This window comes from Pogoniulus pusillus, chromosome 2 (genome assembly GCF_015220805.1).
Source record: "Pogoniulus pusillus isolate bPogPus1 chromosome 2, bPogPus1.pri, whole genome shotgun sequence".
NCBI classification, from domain to species: Eukaryota; Metazoa; Chordata; class Aves; order Piciformes; family Lybiidae; genus Pogoniulus; species Pogoniulus pusillus.
The window spans coordinates 41,409,436-41,428,145 of NC_087265.1; the positions used below are offsets into that span (position 1 = coordinate 41,409,436).

Consider the following 18,710-nt stretch of genomic DNA (forward strand, 5'->3'; position numbering starts at 1 on the left):
CCCTTATGGAGAATGAGAAAAAGATTTTGGGGGTGGAAGTAAGCAAAAAAGATTTTGGGGGTGGGAGTAAGAGAAAAAGATTTTGGAGGTGGGAGTAAGAATGGAAGAGTTGGGAGATATAAAGCCATGGCTGGCAGTCCTGCTCTCTCACATTTTATGAGACAGTAAAGTCTGCATATGGCAGATGCTCTTTTTATAAAGGCAGAGAAACCCCTCGTAATTTAAGTCAGGATCCCTGGGATACTGATGGGTGTGTTGTCAGAAATCTTTCTGGAAAGCATGTTTTAGTTTTGAAAACAAGCAAGTTGCTTGGCAGATCTTTAGAATGAGGAATTAGAAGTCAGAATGCTACGTTAAACAGTGTCATGTAGTAACTGCAGTATTGTTTGCAGGTGCTGGCTCAGGAACTAGCAAAGGGATGCAAATTTGCTTCTTTTTAGCATGCTGCCAGGCCCAAGTCTGCATGATGAAACAGGATTAGAGGCTGTTCTGAGCTCAGAAGGTCAATTTCTTGCTATTTTCTGACATCACTCTGATTTGATTTCCAGAGCTGGTGGGTATTCAGACGAGCACAGGGTTAGACATCCAGTTTTTGTTCTGTGATAGTGGGAAGATTAATTCTCGAGCACCACTGAGCTCTGAGAAAAGGCAACACCACTTACAAGGTCCAAAAAGAGACTTCAGCTCTAAAGCTGGTCACACTGAGGATTAAAGGACATTATGGGCTTTGGGTGTAGTAATTAATATTACTGGAGACCCTCCCTGCTGCATGTAAACAAAGGATGAAGTAAGGGAGAACATTACAGGGTACAGAAAAATCTGCCCTCACCTTCTGATTTGTTTTCAAGCTTGCAGTTGGAATAGTGGGTAAGAAAGAGGAAATTGGATGGTGCAGTGTAAAGCTGAGCAGGCACCAGGTAAATCTTCTGACAGAAATTAATTCCTTAACTGATCAAATGGAAAGGCACTTAAGTATTTGGATGAAGCCTGGGTGCATGGAATGAGAGAACAGTGCTAAGAAAGAGTAAACTGGATGGTGTGGTGTAAAGCTAAGCAGGCACCAGGTAAATCTTCTGACATAAATTAATTTCTTAACTGATGAAATGGAAAGACACTTAAGTATTTGGATGAAGCCTGGATGCATGGAATGAGAGCACAGTGCTAATGATGCTGAGACGATGATCCTGAAGGACAGTCTGTATTGGTCTCGTGAAGGGTGACTGATAATGCAAGGTAGTAGGGAAAAGAGAAGTCTTTGCCAAGCTGATGATGGATTGTGTAAAATTCTCTGAGAGGCAGGCTAATGTCAGGGGAACTGCCTGTAGTAGCAAGGGAATTTTTTTTTTTAATCTAGATGGATAATAGTTGTTAGGAACATGAGAGAGAATGCTTGTTTAAAAAATCACAGTAATAATGAAATGAATAAAAATGGAGAGAGGCAAAAGTTTGAAGTGGCTGATGTGAGATGTAATGGATCCTGAAGAAGAGTTCCCTGAGAGAATCAGGAGGAGGTGGAAACATGCAGACCATAGTGCTGAGAAGGAGGGATGTGCATGGCTAAAACAATAGCCAGTTAGAGGTTGGGCACCTGAGGTTTGGTGAGTGTCAGTCAGTGCTGGGGACAGCCCCAGAGAGGCCAGATTAGGACTTCAGCACCCAGTAAGAGCGTTAGAAGTGCTTCAGTCAATGGCACATTCAGTGAATATGATGAATTGGAATCAGAAAGCAGAGTGGAACAGGATAGAATCATAGAATCAACCAGGTTGGAAGAGACCTCCAAGGTCAGCCAGTCCAACCTAGCACCCTGGCCTAGCCAATCAACTAGACCATGGCACTAAGTGCCTCAGCCAGGCTTTTCTTGAACACTTCCAGGGATGACGACTCCACCACCTCCCTGGGCAGCCCATTCCAATGCCAATCACTCTCTCTGGCAACAACTTCCTCCTAACATCCAGCCTAGACCCCCTCTGGCACAACTTGAGACTGCCACTTTCTTCTGTTGGTGGTTGCCTGGGAGAAGAGACCAACCCCCACCTAGCAACAGCCTCCCTTCAGGTACTTGTAGACAGGAATGAGGTCAGTCCTGAGCCTCCTCTTCTCCAAACTAAACACCCCCAGCTCCCTCGGCCTCTCCTCACAGGGCTGTGCTCCAGGCCCCTCACCAGCTTTGTTGCCCTTCTCTGAACATGTTCCAGCACTTCAACATCTCTCTTGAATTGAGGGGCCCAGAACTGGACACAGTACTCAAGGTGTGGCCTGACCAGTGCTGAGTACAGGGGAAGAATAACCTCCCTCATCCTACTGGCCACACTGTTCCTGATCCAGGCCAGGATGCCATTGGCTCTCTTGGCCACCTGGGCACACTGCTGGCTCATCTTCAGCTACTATCTACCTGTACTGCCAGGTCCTTTTCTTCCTGCCTGCTCTGCAGCCACTCTGTCCCCAGCCTTTTTCCCTGACAATGCTGTTAGTCCTGCATGCACTAAAACCTGCTTATTCTGGGAAGGGATGGCTGCCAAAGATCTGGGAAAAACCACAGGGCCAAGGAAGAAAGCCAAGAGTACGTGGGTAGTGCAGGTAGGTGATGGAGAAGAAAGTGTGAACAGTCTCTTTGTGGTGAGAGGAAAACAGAAAATGGAGATTACAGCTATTGACAATGTTGTCATTGTTTGCTTTGTGGAACTCAGCTGGAGCTGCAGGGAGAAGGGGACTCATGGAGCACATCACACCTTCAGAGGCAGGTGAAAGTGGGTACAGACAGCAGCTCACATGGCTTGAGGGAGGCAGCCTGTGCCAGCAGTGGGAGAAAACAACACTTCACACCATTACACTTCCTCCAGAGATGCTCTGCAGCGTAGGGCTAGAGGCAATTACAAGCCGAGCTTAGAACAGGCCCACACATGAATTACTTGGTGAATTCAGGAGTACCTTTCCAGACTAACACAGCCTTATACCTTACTGCTGCTTTGTGGGCAGCAAATGCCCAGGAGGCTGCAGACCTTCCCATGGCCAAAACTGAGATGTGGTCTGAATTGCTGTTTGCTGTTCTGCATTGTCTCTTGTTCAAGGTGTCACCTGGAACCCAGCTGCTAGTTAAATCAGCCATGCAGGAGATGCTCAGCACCTTGGTCAGACTGCTGCATGTTCTGCTATTTATAACCAGAGCTCTGGGTGGATGGCAGGCAAGCACATTTCCACCAAGTGCCTCTCTCTTCTGTTCCACAGTGATAAGAAGGGGCAGTGCACGTGTGTGAGGTTACTGCCTGCTCACATGCCCGCTCGGTGACTCTGGAGAGCCAAGTGACTTCAAGCCAGAGCACTTTCACTACATTTCACTGCAAATTTTATTTATGATCCTCAGTTACTTCTTTTTTTTTTGGGGGTGTCTGTTCAAAATGAAGGCTTGAAGCCTTTTATGCTGGCTAAGGAAGTAATTATTTCCTCTGTAAAGAATCCTGCAGCAGAAAGTAGCATTGGGGATTCTTTTTCTTTCCCCGTTTACTGGATTAATTTGGATTTTCAATATGTAGCATTAGTCTGAAGAGAATTAACTTACTTATAGTGTTATTTTAAATGGGAAATGCTTTGCAGTGTTTCTGTGTAGTACTGGTATTTTTGCCTGACAGATCTCCCTCTGCCCAAGGTGAAACCTTGCAGCCCGCTACACATTTTACACAGGACTTTATGGAGGAGAGGGCAAAGCAGACAACATCTTGAATTGTGAGCAGCTCAGCTGCTGCAAAAAACTCACATTGTGACTGAAATCCTGCCCAGACAGAAGGGTGCTGAGAGAATGGAGCATGGCTGTGACCTGCCATTTCTCCTCTGGTTCTGTTGGTCTAGACAGCTCGAGTTGGATGACTTCCATTTCCCACAGATCTGCAAGAGCCTCAGCAGTAAAACCTGTCTTACATTTCCTTCTTTCTTTCCTGCAGTGATACAGAGAAGCTTCCAGCAACTGCCTTTGGTGCCTTTGAAGAAGATGAGTTCAGATACTGATGTCATGTTTTGTAATGTTCCTTTCTGCTACTGTCTTCCAGGTGCACACGTTCAGGGGCCCACACTGGTGTGAATACTGTGCCAACTTTATGTGGGGCCTCATTGCTCAGGGAGTAAAATGTGCAGGTAACAAGCATTCATTCTTCTTTTCCTAAGAATGTCCTCAAATGATGTGATTATTTAATGTGCTTGTCTACTCCACCATAACACTGTCTGGCAAGGATCCAATCTGGCCCCTATTAAAATCAAGGAAGGAAACATCCACTCTGCCTCTGATAGTTTCAGGTTTCAGTCATGCCACTGCAGTGATGCAGGACACCTCTTGAGTGCTCACAGAGGTGAAATTATAGTTGTTCTAAGGGGTGTTCCTCACCCCTTTAAAATGGAGGAGAAAACTGGTAGATGTGTTGCTAGCTTTGTTTAGTTTCTATCGTTTGTATGTACCAGTAGGTGCAAGATGCAAAGTGGGCATCAGCAAATTTCAGGTTGCTGCCACGAAGCAGACATTCCAGGTAGATTTTATCTGTAAAGACAGTAGACTCCCAGTGTGCCACAGACCCTAAGCCTTGCATCCTACTTGCAAACTAAAAAGAAAGTAAGAAAAAGCATAATAAGTAAGGGCTATATAATGAAATGTTACAGAGGCATTCAGATGCTGGTAGAAATGTATTACATGCATGGGTGTCACTGCAGGCATTTCTGGGATAAAGCCTCTCTGAAGTAAAACAATTTGACAGTTTTATTGATAGGATTCTCCTGAAAAGAAAGGCCAGTCAGCTTTTTACAAAGGCAAGGGATCAAAGTGATCAAAATAGTTTTCTGCATTTAAAAAGTATGACATTGTAGCAAGCAACCACATGGATGAAAATGGTGCAAAGCGATGTTGATGTACGAAGACCTGCGGATGTTACCTTGGAAACAGAATTTTCAAGCTAATTTAAGAAAATCTGCTCTGTCTAAAGCTTTCTGAAGTCTTGTCTCAAGCAAATAAGAGTTTTTGTTTTTTTTATCACAGAACTGCAAAATAGTATAAAACTTAAAATGCTATATAGCCAAATAGGATTGAAATACTTCCAAGTCTTTCCTCATAATTATTCCAATACAGTGTTCTGTTATCAGCTCTGCACTGTCCAGGATGCATTAGAGACAGCAGCTCTCTTTTAAGAAACATTTCTGTAAATCTGGCATTTTTCTTTCCCAATATTTTCTCCCCTGCTAAGTATTCAGGGCTGCAGCCACATCCTTCACTTGTGAATGAAGATTATTACTGCTTCTCACTGCTGCTGGTTTTGCACAGGGTGTACAGTGCTAAAAAAGAGGAAGCCTAATTTTATTCTTGAATTGTTTTCTGCTTAAAGTAGCCCTTTTTTTTTATGACACATGAGCCAGTAAGTTTGCCATCTTCCTGTCTCAGCTGAACTACATTCCTCAGTTTTGGCATTTAGGAGAACATCCAGTCTTTTTTTTTCAGATTCATGCTAAATCAGTTTGATTCAGAAAGGGAATAAAAAATGAACACTGTGAAGATTTTCAGGGCTGCGTGGCACTACGGAATGAACAAATAGTACTGCTTTTATAATTAAAACAAAAGTGCTTTTGATTTTGAACTGCCTTAAAACAAACAGCTAAAGGATAGCTGATTTCCTGGTTTTATGCAGATTTTTCTGAATAACCAACTTGCAAAAGCTTCCAAAGGCTGTTTTTTTCCTTTCCTACTTATGAGGATGGAAATAAGTACTGTGTGTCTCCTTTTCCTTTGCAGTAGAGGAACATATGTGTATAGGATGACTTCATAGGTTCAGAAAGTATAATTAGGGCTTTCTATCTTGTGTAAGGTTTCATATCACTGTTGGTAGCTTCCAGTAATTTCTATGCTCTTATATTTTAAAATCCCATGTTGTTGTGACTGCTCTTGCTTGCTGAAGCATCGTCGAGGTATTGGGGCAGGGAGAGGTTAAAGGTTTTCAAGGCTTCAGGTCATTAGGCACCAGGCAAGCTGCTGATGTGCAACATCAGCAGCAATGGATTGCAAGGAGAAGGTGAGGAGCTACGCAGTGGTGAAGCTGCCAAGCAGCCCTTCCCCAGCCTGACAGATCTGGTTGCTGCAGTGTGTCCTGTCTGGGGTTGAGGAGCAGGAGAGTTGAGCTTTCCCAAGGGCATGGGGAAAGCATGGGCATGCAGCAAACCTACCTTGCTCGTCCTCCTCTCATTGCAAGGCTGGCTTTCAGCCACTGGTCAGCATCAGCAGTAGCTGGCAGAGGATGAGAAGCTTCTCAGCTGTTTTTATTCTCATACGTTTTGTAGAAATTAGCAGCTGGGTAGAGCAGAGGGACTCCAAGCAGGGCACCACAGAGATGGAGATGGCAGGACAGGCTCAGCAGTCCCTACTGTGCTTCATCTGTGCCTCACCTTCAACAATGTCTACCTGCCTCCATCAGAGGAGGCTGTACAAGCCATCAAAAACTGAAGCTGTACTGATGTGGGCTTTTCAGAGGGAAGTCAGAGGTGCACAGTGAGGACCTTTATAAACCAGTGTTAACACACTAGTGTGGAAGAACTCAAGCTTGAGTGCCATGAGCTTGGCTGAATTTACATGGGTCTTAGGGTGTTGGGGCTTTTTAAAGAAAGGTAATCATTTTGCTTCTGAACTGAGCCATTTTAATGCAGAAACAATGAGGCACAGTAAACAAGGAGCTACGTGAGGCCATCACTTTTCAGAGTGGGTTTGTACCTCCAGAAAATTACAGCTTTTAGCAGGAGGCAGCCCACTTGCGTTCAAGGGGACTTGAATGCTGCTTCAGGAAAATCCACAAAGTCTGTTAGTGGTCTAATCATTTTGTTGAAAACACCTATGAGCAAAACTGCACTGATCATAGGTAATTTTATTCTTTTCAAAGCATTTGCTTTTTATAGCAAACAGTTGCACATCTCAGGAGGGCTCTATTTGTTGTATGGAAGTGATAAGTTTAGCAAACACAAATGAATCTTAGAATCATAGAATCAACCAAGTTGGAACAGACCTCCAAGATCATTCAGTCCAACTGAGCACCCAACCCTGTCCAGTCAACTAGACCATGACACTAAGTGCCTCAGCCAGGCTTTTTGAACATCTCCAGGGACAGTGACTCCACCACCTCCCTGGGCAGCCCATTCCAATGCCAATCACTCTCTCTGTGAAGAACTCCCTCCTAACATCCAGCCTACACCTACCCCGGCACAACCTGAGACTCTGTCCCCTTGTGTTGCTGGTTTCCTGGCAGAAGAGACCAACCCCCACCTGGCTACAGCCTCCCTTCAGGTACTTGTAGGCAGCAATGAGGTCTGCTCTGAGCCTCCTCTTCTTCAGGCCAAACAAGTGGATTACTGTGTGGGCTACTCTCAGCCATTTAAAATCCCCTGCAGGTGCACAAAAACCTGCAAGAAGATAAGTGTGGCACAGGCCAGGGCTGGACAGCAAAGATAAATGTCATCCATTTCAGAAATGAGAAGGAGCCAGGGGAATAAGTGGAGCTTATTTCTAATGGCTCATAGATTAGTTTGTGTTACACAAGCTAAGCCAGTCCTTTGAAAAATAATAAACCAGAACTAAGCATCCATAACAGTACACATACCATAGCAACCAGCAAGGATGCCTTAGCAACTTGCACTGCCTTGGCTCATGCTGTGTTGCAGTGTGACTGAATGTGTTCCTCTCTGCCAGATACATCCTCGAATGTGCTCAGTGTCACGGGAGGTACAGTCCTGTATGATTAATCTCTGGGACACAGATTCTCCCTAGCTTATCCTTGTTTGAGTTCTGTGGCAGACAAAGAAGGGGGAGTATGTCATTTCCTTCCATAAAGACTAGATAAATGTGGGCACAGTGTTTGCTACCTGAAGGGTGATTATTGGTTGAAGTAAGATGTTAGCTGTTGTCTTGACTACAGATATTTTGGGATTCATTCAAGCCACCAAACATGGGAAGACTGCATTGTCTTCCAAAATAAAGATCTGCAGTGATATGCACGATTTAGACCCTATGGAAAATTACTTAGTGATCTTAGTCTGACTTCTGCTGGAGGTGTTTCCAGAACAACAGGAATCTTTTTCTCTTCTCCTCTGAAATTTTATCTTTACTTCATCAACTTGTTTAAATATAGATTTGCTTCCTTAGAGTGAATCCTTATAATAAGCATCTGCCCTACTGCCTCAAAGGGACAAGGGAGGTTTTTCTTCCCCTGTACTCAGCACTGGTCAGGCTGAGTACTGTGTCCAGTTCTGGGCTCCTCAGTTCAAAAGAGATGTTTAGATACTGGAATGTGTCCAGAGGAGGGCGACAAAGCTGGTGAGGGGCCTGGAACACAGCCCTGTGAGGAGAGGCTGAGGGAGCTGGGGGTGTGCAGCCTGGAGAAGAGGAGGCTCAGGGGTGACCTCATTGCTGTCTACAACTACCTGAAGGGAGGCTGTAGCCAGGTGGGGGTTGGCCTCTTCTCCCAGGCAACCAGCAACAGAAGAAGGGGACACAGTCTCAAGTTGTACTGAGGGAGGTCTAGGCTGGATGTTAGGAGGAAGTTGTTGGCAGAGAGAGTGATTGGCATTGGAATGGGCTGCCCAGGGAGGTGGTGGAGTTGCTGTCTCTGAAGGTGTTAAAATAAAGCCTGGATGAGGCACTTGGTGCCCTGGTCTAGTTGGTTGGCTAGGGCTGGGTGCTAGGTTGGCCTGGATGATCTTGGAGGTCTCTTCCAACCTGGTTGATTCTGTGATTCTTGCACTCTAGCCACAAGCCCTTACATCTTTTGTGAGATGAAAACTCAGCTACATGTAAAGAATCTGTCTTTTCTGATGGCATGCTCCATCTCCAGAGTGCTTCTGTGCAGACATTTTCCATAAGTAGAAGCTACCAAAGAAGTGTTTGAAATTATAATACCACCAGCTTGTGTAAATATTGAAGCTCAGCAGAAGCTAATGAAGGCATAAGAGCTTACCCCAGCTCAAAATCCATTGCATGAACTTAAAAAGTTACATGTGTTACCTTTCTCCTATTTAAAGCTCCCCTCTGCTCACAAGATGCATCCTATCACCCAGAATGTGTCCAGGAGAGAAACCACAACAATGCCCAAGGAAAATTTGCAGGTGTACACCAGAGAGTTCATTTATGGAAGATACAAATAGAGACACCCTTCAGCACTGATGGGGAGGAATGTGTGTTCTTGGAGACCACAGCATGGCATTAGCAATGCTGCTAGTGTGCTACCCAAGCAGATCTGTGGACAGACTAGTAGGCTTACCAAGCTGCTGTGTGATTCCTGTTCCCCTTCCCCAGCCCATCTCAACTACTGCTGCGTAATATTCTCCCTCCTCTGTACCATTTTGCTTGTTTGCTTTTTTTTTTAACAAAGAAGTGATGTAATGAGAAGATTTTTTGGAACAGGCTGGTGTAAGAGCATTCATTAGCTTATCTTAAAGGAAAGATAAAGTGGTTTTTTTACTGTATTTCACTGAATGCTTTTGAGGCATGCCTTGTAAGACCAGACAGCACCAGCCCCTGAGGCTGTACATGAATCATTGTTTCTGCTGCCTTGATAGATCTGCTGTGAAGTATCTTGGCCTGCCACTCATGCAGCAGTTGCCTCTCTTCTGCTTCTCTTGGAGTACGTAACTTCTCTCTGAAGAAATGACAGAAATTAATCTTTGGCTGAGAATTACCAGTGTGGGGGCAACTGGCTGACACTGGCTGAGCCTAAGCAAAATTGCTGCCCGCCCCAACCACACGAAATCCCAGGAGTTCATTTTCAGGAACGTTAAAGTATGGTCTCAAAGCAGGGTTTTTTGGTGAACTGCTGCTGATGTGTTTGATTTCCCCACTTTGTTCATTTCCTTCTCTAGCAACTGAAAAACATCCAACTGCCCCATTTCCTTGGCTGTTTTGTTTTGCCTTGCTATTGAATCCCTTGTGTTGGACAGTCCTATGTTGCTCCACTGGTGCGTGAGGAATGAAGGAGACCATAAAGGAGCCTGCCCATCCTCAGGGATTAGTTGTGGAAGCATAGTGCTCACATTTTCCCCTGGAAGAATGGCTGATGCTCTTGTGACAGTAACAGAAAAGGGGGAACACAAAACGCCCTTTTATTGCCTGCTCTCATGGTGTTGTGCATGCCTCCGTTAGGATAAGTTCCACTCTGCCCACACTTGTACCTTAAAAACATATCCAAGCTTATTCTGTGACCTGCATCCAGATTTTGCTGGTTTCTCTGACCACGTAGGGCTCAGTCCAAAAAGAGAACAAGAACAAAGCAAAGCCACAGAATCATAGAATCAACCAGGTTGGAAGAGACCTCCAAGATCAGCCAGGCCAACCTAGCACCCAGTCCTAGCCATGGCACTAAGTGCCTCATCCAGGCTTTTCTTGAAGACCTCCAGGGATGGTGCCTCCACCACCTCCCTGGGCAGCCCATTCCAATGCCAATCACTCTATCTGGCAACAACTTCCTCCTAACATCCAGCCTAGACCTCCCCTGGCACAACTTGACACTGTATCCCCTTGTTCTCTTGCTGCTTGCCTGGCAGAAGAGACCAACCCCCACCTGACTACAGCCTCCCTTCAGGTAGTTGCAGACAGCAATGAGGTCCCCCCTGAGCCTCCTCTTCTCCAGGCTAAACACCCCCAGCTCCCTCAGCCTCTCCTCACAGGGCTGTGCTCCAGGCCTCTCCCCAGCTTTGTCACCCTTCTCTGGACATGTTCCAGTATCTCAACATCTCTCTTGAATTGAGGAGCCCAGAACTGGACACGGTCCAGAATTCAGGGTTGTGGGAAGGGGACCTGCCCACCTCAGGCAGGTGATGATGCAGTTGGAGGAGATGCGCAGTGCCTGGCAGGCTGTTGCACCAGCTCAGGATCTGGTGGTGTTCCTGCAAGAGATGAGCTCTAGAATTTTGAAATGCTAATCAGGCAGCAGAGCCTTGCCTCAGAGCTGTTCCCATGGGGAAGCTATTCTGGAGCTACATATTCTTGAAACTCTAAGTCCTAAAAGTGGCTTTATCTCCAAGCCCACACAGACCTGGAAGCCTTGAGCACGCCAGCGGGCCATCATGGGAGCTGTCAAGGAGGTAGGCAGGAGTCATGGCAGGAAGCCAAGGAAGTTTTTGAACAAACTGACTGATCTCTTAAGACATCCATAAAAGCAAACCTTCACCACCAAACGTGTCAAGCTTTTGGAGCCATGGGCATGTGTATTCTTAGGGATAAGGGGGATTGACTGGTTTGATGGGCCTTTTTTTCCCCCCTTTTTCCCCCTTCTTTTTATTCCTTTCCCCCCTCCCCCCTTTTGCCCCTCCCCCTTTTTCCCCCTCCCCTCCCCCCTTTTCCCCCTCCCTCCTTTTCCCCCTCCCCCCTTTTCCTCCTCCCCTCCCCCCTTTTCCTCCCTCCCCCCTCCTCCTCCCTCCTCCCTCCTTTTCCTCCCTCCCTTTTTTTTCTTCCCAAACCCTGACTTTTCTGTAGTATTAATTTTGTTAGCAAGCAACTGGGTACCCTCTAGAAATTCTGAGTAGTGTAGCTGATAGTGCATGACACAGTAGTATGGATATAGCAGGTTTGGGGGAGCATACACGTTGGGAAGCAATTTTTGCCATGGCACTGCTTAAGGCAGTTCCTTAAGACTGTGTAAGGCAGTGTAGCAGCTCCAGTCTTGCTCTGTGGAGGAAGAGGGTGGACCTTTGTAGCATCCCCCACCTTGTGCTTGGCAGCATAAGGTGCCGCACATGAGGACAGTGAGGTAGCTACACTCATGTGCTTGTTCACATGTGCTGCATCCAGAGGAACAGAAAACATTGCTTCCTCTGCTACAGAGGAGAGCATTAAATTATTAAAGGGAAGCTACTAGCTCATAAGTGATTGATGAGAGCAAATTCCTTTCTAACCTTTTCACCCTTGCAAAAGTAGCGATGCCAGTACTTTGGTGCTTGTGTAGAGCCCATCATTCTCACCTGCTGCCTTACCGAGGGTGAGGCTGTCGTCCTGTCTGGCTGCTAGCACAGTGAACCTGCTCAAAGCACCACAGCTCCATGCTTCTCACCCTGCCATGCTTGCCATAAACCTCTGAAGAGTCTTTCAGAACTTTCTGCAGATAATTCAGATGTACATTTTAGCTCTTAAAGCTTCTCCTCGGAGTGACAAGATGCATCAGTTTGTGATGGTTTGGGTGTTGAGCAGGCTGCCTATAACCTCTGCCTGCTAGTGTTGTCACCTGGCAGACAGTGAACCACATAAGATGGCTACAGCCCCTTTTTGGACCTGGAGGCCATATGTCTCTGATCAGATTGGGCTTTAGTTTAACACTTAAGAGCTACCCTGCTCCAGCTCCCCACCAGAGTGGGTTCTCTGAGCAGCACAGAGAGCTTGGAGCAGGGCTTCTTTTGCTGGGAGAGTTAGTTCTCTGCACACAGCTGTTGTGATGGTTTGGGTGTTACCTGCCCTGCCACACTTTGGAAATCGCCCAAACTAGACTCAGCTGGCTCTGGAAATATGAATGAAGCTTATATTTACAGCTAGCACAATATACAAGCAGATATTTACAGTATAGACAGTTATAGACAGAAATATACAAGGTAAAAGGTAATACAGAAACACAGCAGCCCTCCCAGAAACCTGAGTCCCCAGGAGGGGCTCTCAACCACCCCTTCACCTTCCCTCTACCCCTCTCAACCTTACCCCAGTCCCAAGGAAGAATAGAGGTTTGGCCAGAGGTTTTAGGAAGCAAAGTGGGTTAGCCCAAAATGGAGGGTGAGGTTAGAGAGCTGCAGCCCAGCCAGCAGCCCCAGCAAGAGTGATGCCGAGAATGTTATCAAATGGCTTTCATTTCTTGTTCCTTTACTTCTCAGCAAGCCTGTGAGCGAAGTAGACATCACCATTGTTTTCTTTCCTCAGCCTGTGATCTAGTTCTTCTCACCAAAACATTCTAGCCTGCTTCAAACTAGCACACAGTTTTCTTGGGGCTAATTCAGGAAGAGAGAGGGATGTACATAGCAGACAGTACCATTCCAGTGGAGTGTGATTGTCAGCCCTGCTAGCCAGCAAATCATAAACCAAAGGAAACCTACAACTGGCTGAAGTCAAATCAGCAGTGTAACACGAAGTGGCAGCTTAGGTGGATTTTAGTCTCTGCAAATATTTATAATGTGTGCTCGTGGGGTGGTGTTAATGTGCAGAGATCTTTTGGCTCTGCTCGTGCGTGAGTATGACCACATTATTTGTTCTTTCAACCCAGTGGACTAACAGCAGTATTAGCTCTTTCTAAAACATTGCTGTGATGGTTTGGGTGTTACCCACCCCCCCACACACACTTTTGGAAACCACCCAGACTAGACTCAGCTGGCTCTGGAAATGGAATGAAGCTTTATATTTACAGCTAGCACAATATACAGAGTTGTTCTACCCTTTCACAGAATCAGTCAGGTTGGAAAAGACCTTTGAGATCATCAAGTCCAACCTTATCACCCATAGTTGTCTAATCAACTAAACCATGGCACCAAGTGCCACATTCAGTCTCTTTTTAAACACCTCCAGGCACGGTGACTTCACCACCTCCCTGGGCAGCCCATTCCAATGGGCAATTACTCTTTTCTTGAATAATCTCTTTCAATACCTGGCCTAAACCTGTCCTGCAAGCAGATATTTACAGTATATACAGTTATAGACAGAAATATACAAGATAAAAGGTAATACAGAAACACAACTCCCCTCCCAGAAACCTGAGTCCCCAGGAGGGGCTCCCAACCACCCTTCCACCTTCTCCAACCCCTCTCTACCTTACCCCAGACATTGCCTTGTGCCCAAGGATTAAGGGAGGGGTGGCCAGGGGGGTTAGGAAGCAGGTGGATTAATCAGAGAGATGGTAGGTGAGGTTAGAGAGAGAAATGCAGCCCACAGCCCAGACAGAGAGCGTCTCCCTTATCTGTGTTTGTGTTCTTGTTCTCATACATCTCAGCAAGCTTATGAGTGAAGTAGACATTACCATTGTTTCCCTTTCACAGCCTGTGATCTAATCCTTCTCACCAAAACATTCTAGCTAGCTTCAAACTAGCACAATTACCAAACTTTTTTTCTAGGTTTCATAGGAAAGTAATGTCAGGCTGGTTTTAAAATTTAATACCTCTCACAGAAGAAATGTCACAGCCTACCTGAACTCCTAGATCAATATGCTGTTAAAGTCAGGGCAGCTTATCACAGGCTTCTAAACCTGCCATCTAAAATTACTCTTTTTTTTCCTTTTTTTTTTCTTTTTTTGGCCCTAAATTTCCAAACTCGACCTATAAAGTCTTGACTAAATGACTGCATTTTTGTCAGTCACATTTGGTGTATATGAAAGATGGCCCCTGTGTGATTGTGTTACAGAAAGGAATGCTAAGAGCACCTTAGAGTTGTAGTCCTGAGAAATCATCTCGGTATAAGGTGAAATTCTGATTAACTGAAGCCAGCAGAAGTTTTCCTGTTGACCTGCAAAGGCTCATGACTGCAGCTTTTAAATCTGTCCTGTGTTATTACAGGATTTATCAGCAGATAAAATGCTTTAGGGGGGCTTTTCATTAGCTCCTCAGCAGCTTGTACAGCCAGCGAGCAGGCAACTTCTGATGAACTCCTGTACAAAGTGGTTAAGGCTCCTGGTTACTTAGGCCCTGAGTAAAGCTGATAATGCCAATTTAGCTATTATGGATTTGTTTTGTTAGAACCAAAAGTAAACAGACCTTAAGTCTGAAGTCAAATGAATCCTCTTAGCCTTAACAAACCCAGCCCAGTTGTGAAGCTCATGGGTGCACAAGGCAAGAAGTCCTGAGACTTCACCATGCAGCAGCATGCAGAAAGAGGGAGGATATTTTTTCCCCTGTATTCAACATTGGTCAGGCCACACCTTGAGTACTGTGTCCAGTTCTGGGCTCCTTAATTCAAGACAGATGTTGAGATACTGGAACGTGTCCAGAGAAGGGTGACAAAGCTGAGAGAGGCCTGGAACACAGCCCTGTGAGGAGAGGCTGAGGGAGCTGGGGGTGTGCAGCCTGGAGAAGAGGAGGCTCAGGGGGGACCTCATTGCTGTCTACAACTACCTGCAGGGAGGCTGTAGCCAGGTGGGGGTTGGTCTCTTCTGCCAGGCAACCAGCAAGAGAACAAGGGGACACAGTCTCAAGTTGTGCTAGGGAGGTCTAGGCTGGATGTTAGGAGGAAGTTCTTGCCAGAGAGAGTGATTGGCATTGGAATGGGCTGCCCAGGGAGGTGGTGGAGTCACCATCCCTGGAGGTGTTCAAGCAAAGCCTGGCTGAGGCACTTAGTGCCATGGTCTAGTTGATTGGCTAGGGCTGGGTGCTAGGTTGGCCTGGATGCTCTTGGAGTTCTCTTCCCACCTGGTTGATTCTGTGATTCTATGATTCAGGACTTAGTTCCTTCCTAGCTGATTATAAAATAATGGATTTTGAAGCTTTCCTAAGGGACCTACAGCATGAACAGAGGACATTTTTAACATAATAATCTGCTATTTGTAATTCCTGTCTCTTAGGGCTAACAACTAAGCCAAGTATAGGTGAGAGTATAAGGGTGGCACGCTCCCAGTGCTCTGTGGAGTGAAGGACTGGCCTCCTGCCATTGCACTCCTTACCTCTTTTGAAGTGAGCAAGACATCTTCCTTTCTCCTTAAGTTACCAGCTGAACCAGAGACAGAGAGTGAGACAGGACTGTTTAGCCACTCATGAAGTATTGTAAGCTGGGGAGGGGGTCTCATCTGGTAGGAAGCAGAGTGTTGATGAGTTTCAGCTTCTTTATGGGGAAAGAATTAGAATTTTTCTGTTGTAAATTTGCTTAAATTTCCTAGAAGTATTTATTGATTCAGAACTGCTGAAATAAGGTGGCACCCTGTGCTTACATAGGATGCAGAGAGCCTTGATTATTAGAAGGATACCACACAGCCCAGGAATATTGACTGTAGTGCTGGTGTGTTTTCTAACCATTTTAATATTTCTAGGTTTTAAATGTTTCTCAGGAGTGTTTGTAAGCCCTTAAGCTGTGAGATGGTACATAAAATCTAATCAAAGGCAAAAGAGGAAACAAAGGAGAAGGCAGAAAGTTGAGTTTTGCATTTGTAATTATTATTCTGGTATGAATGAGGTTAGATCCAAAGCCCATTTGGATTTATGGGCTTAGCAGTAACACAGTTATTTTCTGAAGCAAGGTTTTCACTTTGAAAAAGTCTCTGTAAGTTAGATATTTTAATGAAATGAGACTTTCTTGTGTATAAGCATAATTAGCATGATCCCAGTGAATGTGCTAATTGTTTTAAGCCACGTAGAAGATACTTGAAAGCACAGTTTTCCTTTTTGTGGTTTTTTTTTTGTTTAGTCTTAATTATCCTTGGGTCCCCAGACACTTAGCTCTGAGCTATGTTGCTTTCTGTGTGAAGCAGCTAATTTGCACTTACAAAATCACTCCTGAGTCCTCACAAGTGAGACAGTCCCATTCCACACTTAGAGGCTCCATTTTTGACAGACTTACTAGACCATTTCACAGATCTTGGACTAGGTACTCCTTGCAGTAATGTTAGGGATTGTGTGTGTAATAATTATTTCTGCATCTGTACATACTGCTGTTTCAAAGTCAAGGAAATCAAGAATAAGGATTTCCTGTCTGGTCTTAACTGCCCCTTCCGTGTGTGCTTTAAGATGTTGCCTTTAATTAATTGATTCCTTTTACTCAACTTCATCTTTATTCTGAAAGCAGAATGGATGATACTTGCTTAGTAGAATCACAGAATCAACCAGGTTGGAAGAGAACTCCAAGAGCATCCAGGCCAACCTAGCACCCAGCCCTATCAACTAGACCATGGCACTAAGTGCCTCAGCCAGGCTTTTCTTGAACATCTCCAGGGACAGCAACTCCACCACCTCCCTGGGCAGCCCATTCCAATGCCAATCACTCTCTCTGGGAATAACTTCCTCCTAACATCCACCCTAGACCTCCCCTGGCACAGCTTGAGACTGTCTCTCCTTGTTCTCTTGTTGGTTGCCTGGGAGAAGAGACCAACCCCCACCTGGCTACAGCCTCCCTTTGGGTAGTTGTAGACAGCAATGATGTCACCCCTGAGCCTCCTCTTCTCCAGGCTAAACAACCTCAGCTCCCTCAGCCTCTTCTCAAAGGGCTGTGTTCCAGGCCCCTCACCAGCTTTGTCACCCTTCTCTGGACATGCTCTGGTGTCTCCACATCTCTCCTGAATGCAGGAGCCCAGAACTGGACACAGCACTCAAGGTGTGGCTTGACCAGTGCTGAGTACAGGGGAAGAATAACCTCCCTTGTCCTGCTGGCCACACTGTTCCTGATCCAGGCCAGGATGCCATTGGCTCTCTTAGCCACCTGGGCACACTGCTGGCTCATCTTCAGCTACTATCTACCAGCACCCCCTGGTCCCTTTCTTCCTGGCTGCTCTGCAGCCACTCTGTCCCCAGCCTGTAGCACTACTTGGGGTTGTTGTGGCTGAAGTGCAGAATCCTGCACTTGCCCTTGTTAAATCTCATCCCCTTGGGCTCTGCCCACCCATCCAGCTTGTCCAGGTCCCTCTGCAGGGCTCTCCTACCCTCCAACAGTGGCATCTATTCAGCATTTTATCGTCTTGTTGCCTCACTAACAGCAGGAACATTTCCACAAAGGTTTTGAGAATTTGATGCTACAAGACCCAGAGGAAGCAAGAACAGCTTCTCCTTCCCATGTCACAGCTGAAGCACAGAGCCACCTCAGGGTTTGGGTCACACGTGTCCAAGTGAATTTGGGTTGCCTATTTAAAGCACAGAGGGACCTGGTTTTTCAGAGTTCAGAGAAAATATGTTATTGGGAATAGATATTTAAAACATAGAGGGGGCTCTAGGACAGCCATCTGTGACATGCAGCTTCTGGGGTGAGCCCAGGAAGGGGTGGTGGGCGAAAGCCAGCCACCAAGGCTGACCAGAGTGGGTCCTCCTGGTACCCTAGTGGTACTGCTTGTTTGCAGGGAGCTGAGTATTGCATTGCATGGCTTTGTCCAAGGTGAGGTTCACAACACAGAATCACAACCAGCAGGGGAATTCAGCATTCACGGCTCCCTGTCTTGTGCCTTAACTACTCCTCTCAAGGAAGGGAGTTGCTCCCACAGAGAAATAGATCAAGAGAACCTTAATCAGCTGTTTCATCTGGCTCGAGATCTGTGTGAGTTTTGATTGATTGAAGGTGACATGCTGAACTTTAATTGCAACCAGAGACTGGATGGTTTACAGACAAAGTGACAAGGCTGGTGGCTTTACAGGCCCGTTAAGTAAGCAAAGTGCTTTTAGCAGCAGCCTGCAGCTGACGTAGTGGAAATTAAACTTGGGCATGTATTCTGGGGTTTAGTGTTTTGGAAAGAACAGACACATAATCTGTGGACTGTTAATGAAAATACAGGTACTGGCTAGATCAGCAGGAATGAAATATGAAAGGGAGACAGATACTTTGTCTAGGTATTGATCCTTCAAGCTTCCACATCCATTAATTCCACAGAAATAGAGGGGCCTCCAGGTGGCAATGCAGTGAGGTACAGAACTGCATGCAGAACTGGGCTCTCAGTGTGGACAGAGTGCACATCAGAGCGTGGCAGATGCCCTGACTGGGAAGTGAGTGTCACCTTGCTATTGCCATGCAAGCACCCAAGAGCCTGCACTGCAAACCAGGGGAAATGGCAGTCGAAAGG

At 45.9% G+C, this 18,710-nt stretch overlaps 1 protein-coding gene across 2 annotated transcripts in view; it reads left to right on the forward strand.

Moving 5' to 3' along the window:
• Positions 1 to 18,710, forward strand: part of CHN1 (chimerin 1) — a 127,448-nt gene that overhangs the window by 95,750 nt on the left and 12,988 nt on the right. For both annotated transcript variants that reach the window (XM_064162298.1, XM_064162289.1), the window contains exon 9: positions 4,041 to 4,125. In XM_064162298.1, the coding sequence (XP_064018368.1) occupies positions 4,041 to 4,125 (85 nt within the window). The remainder of the gene's footprint in view (positions 1 to 4,040; positions 4,126 to 18,710) is intronic.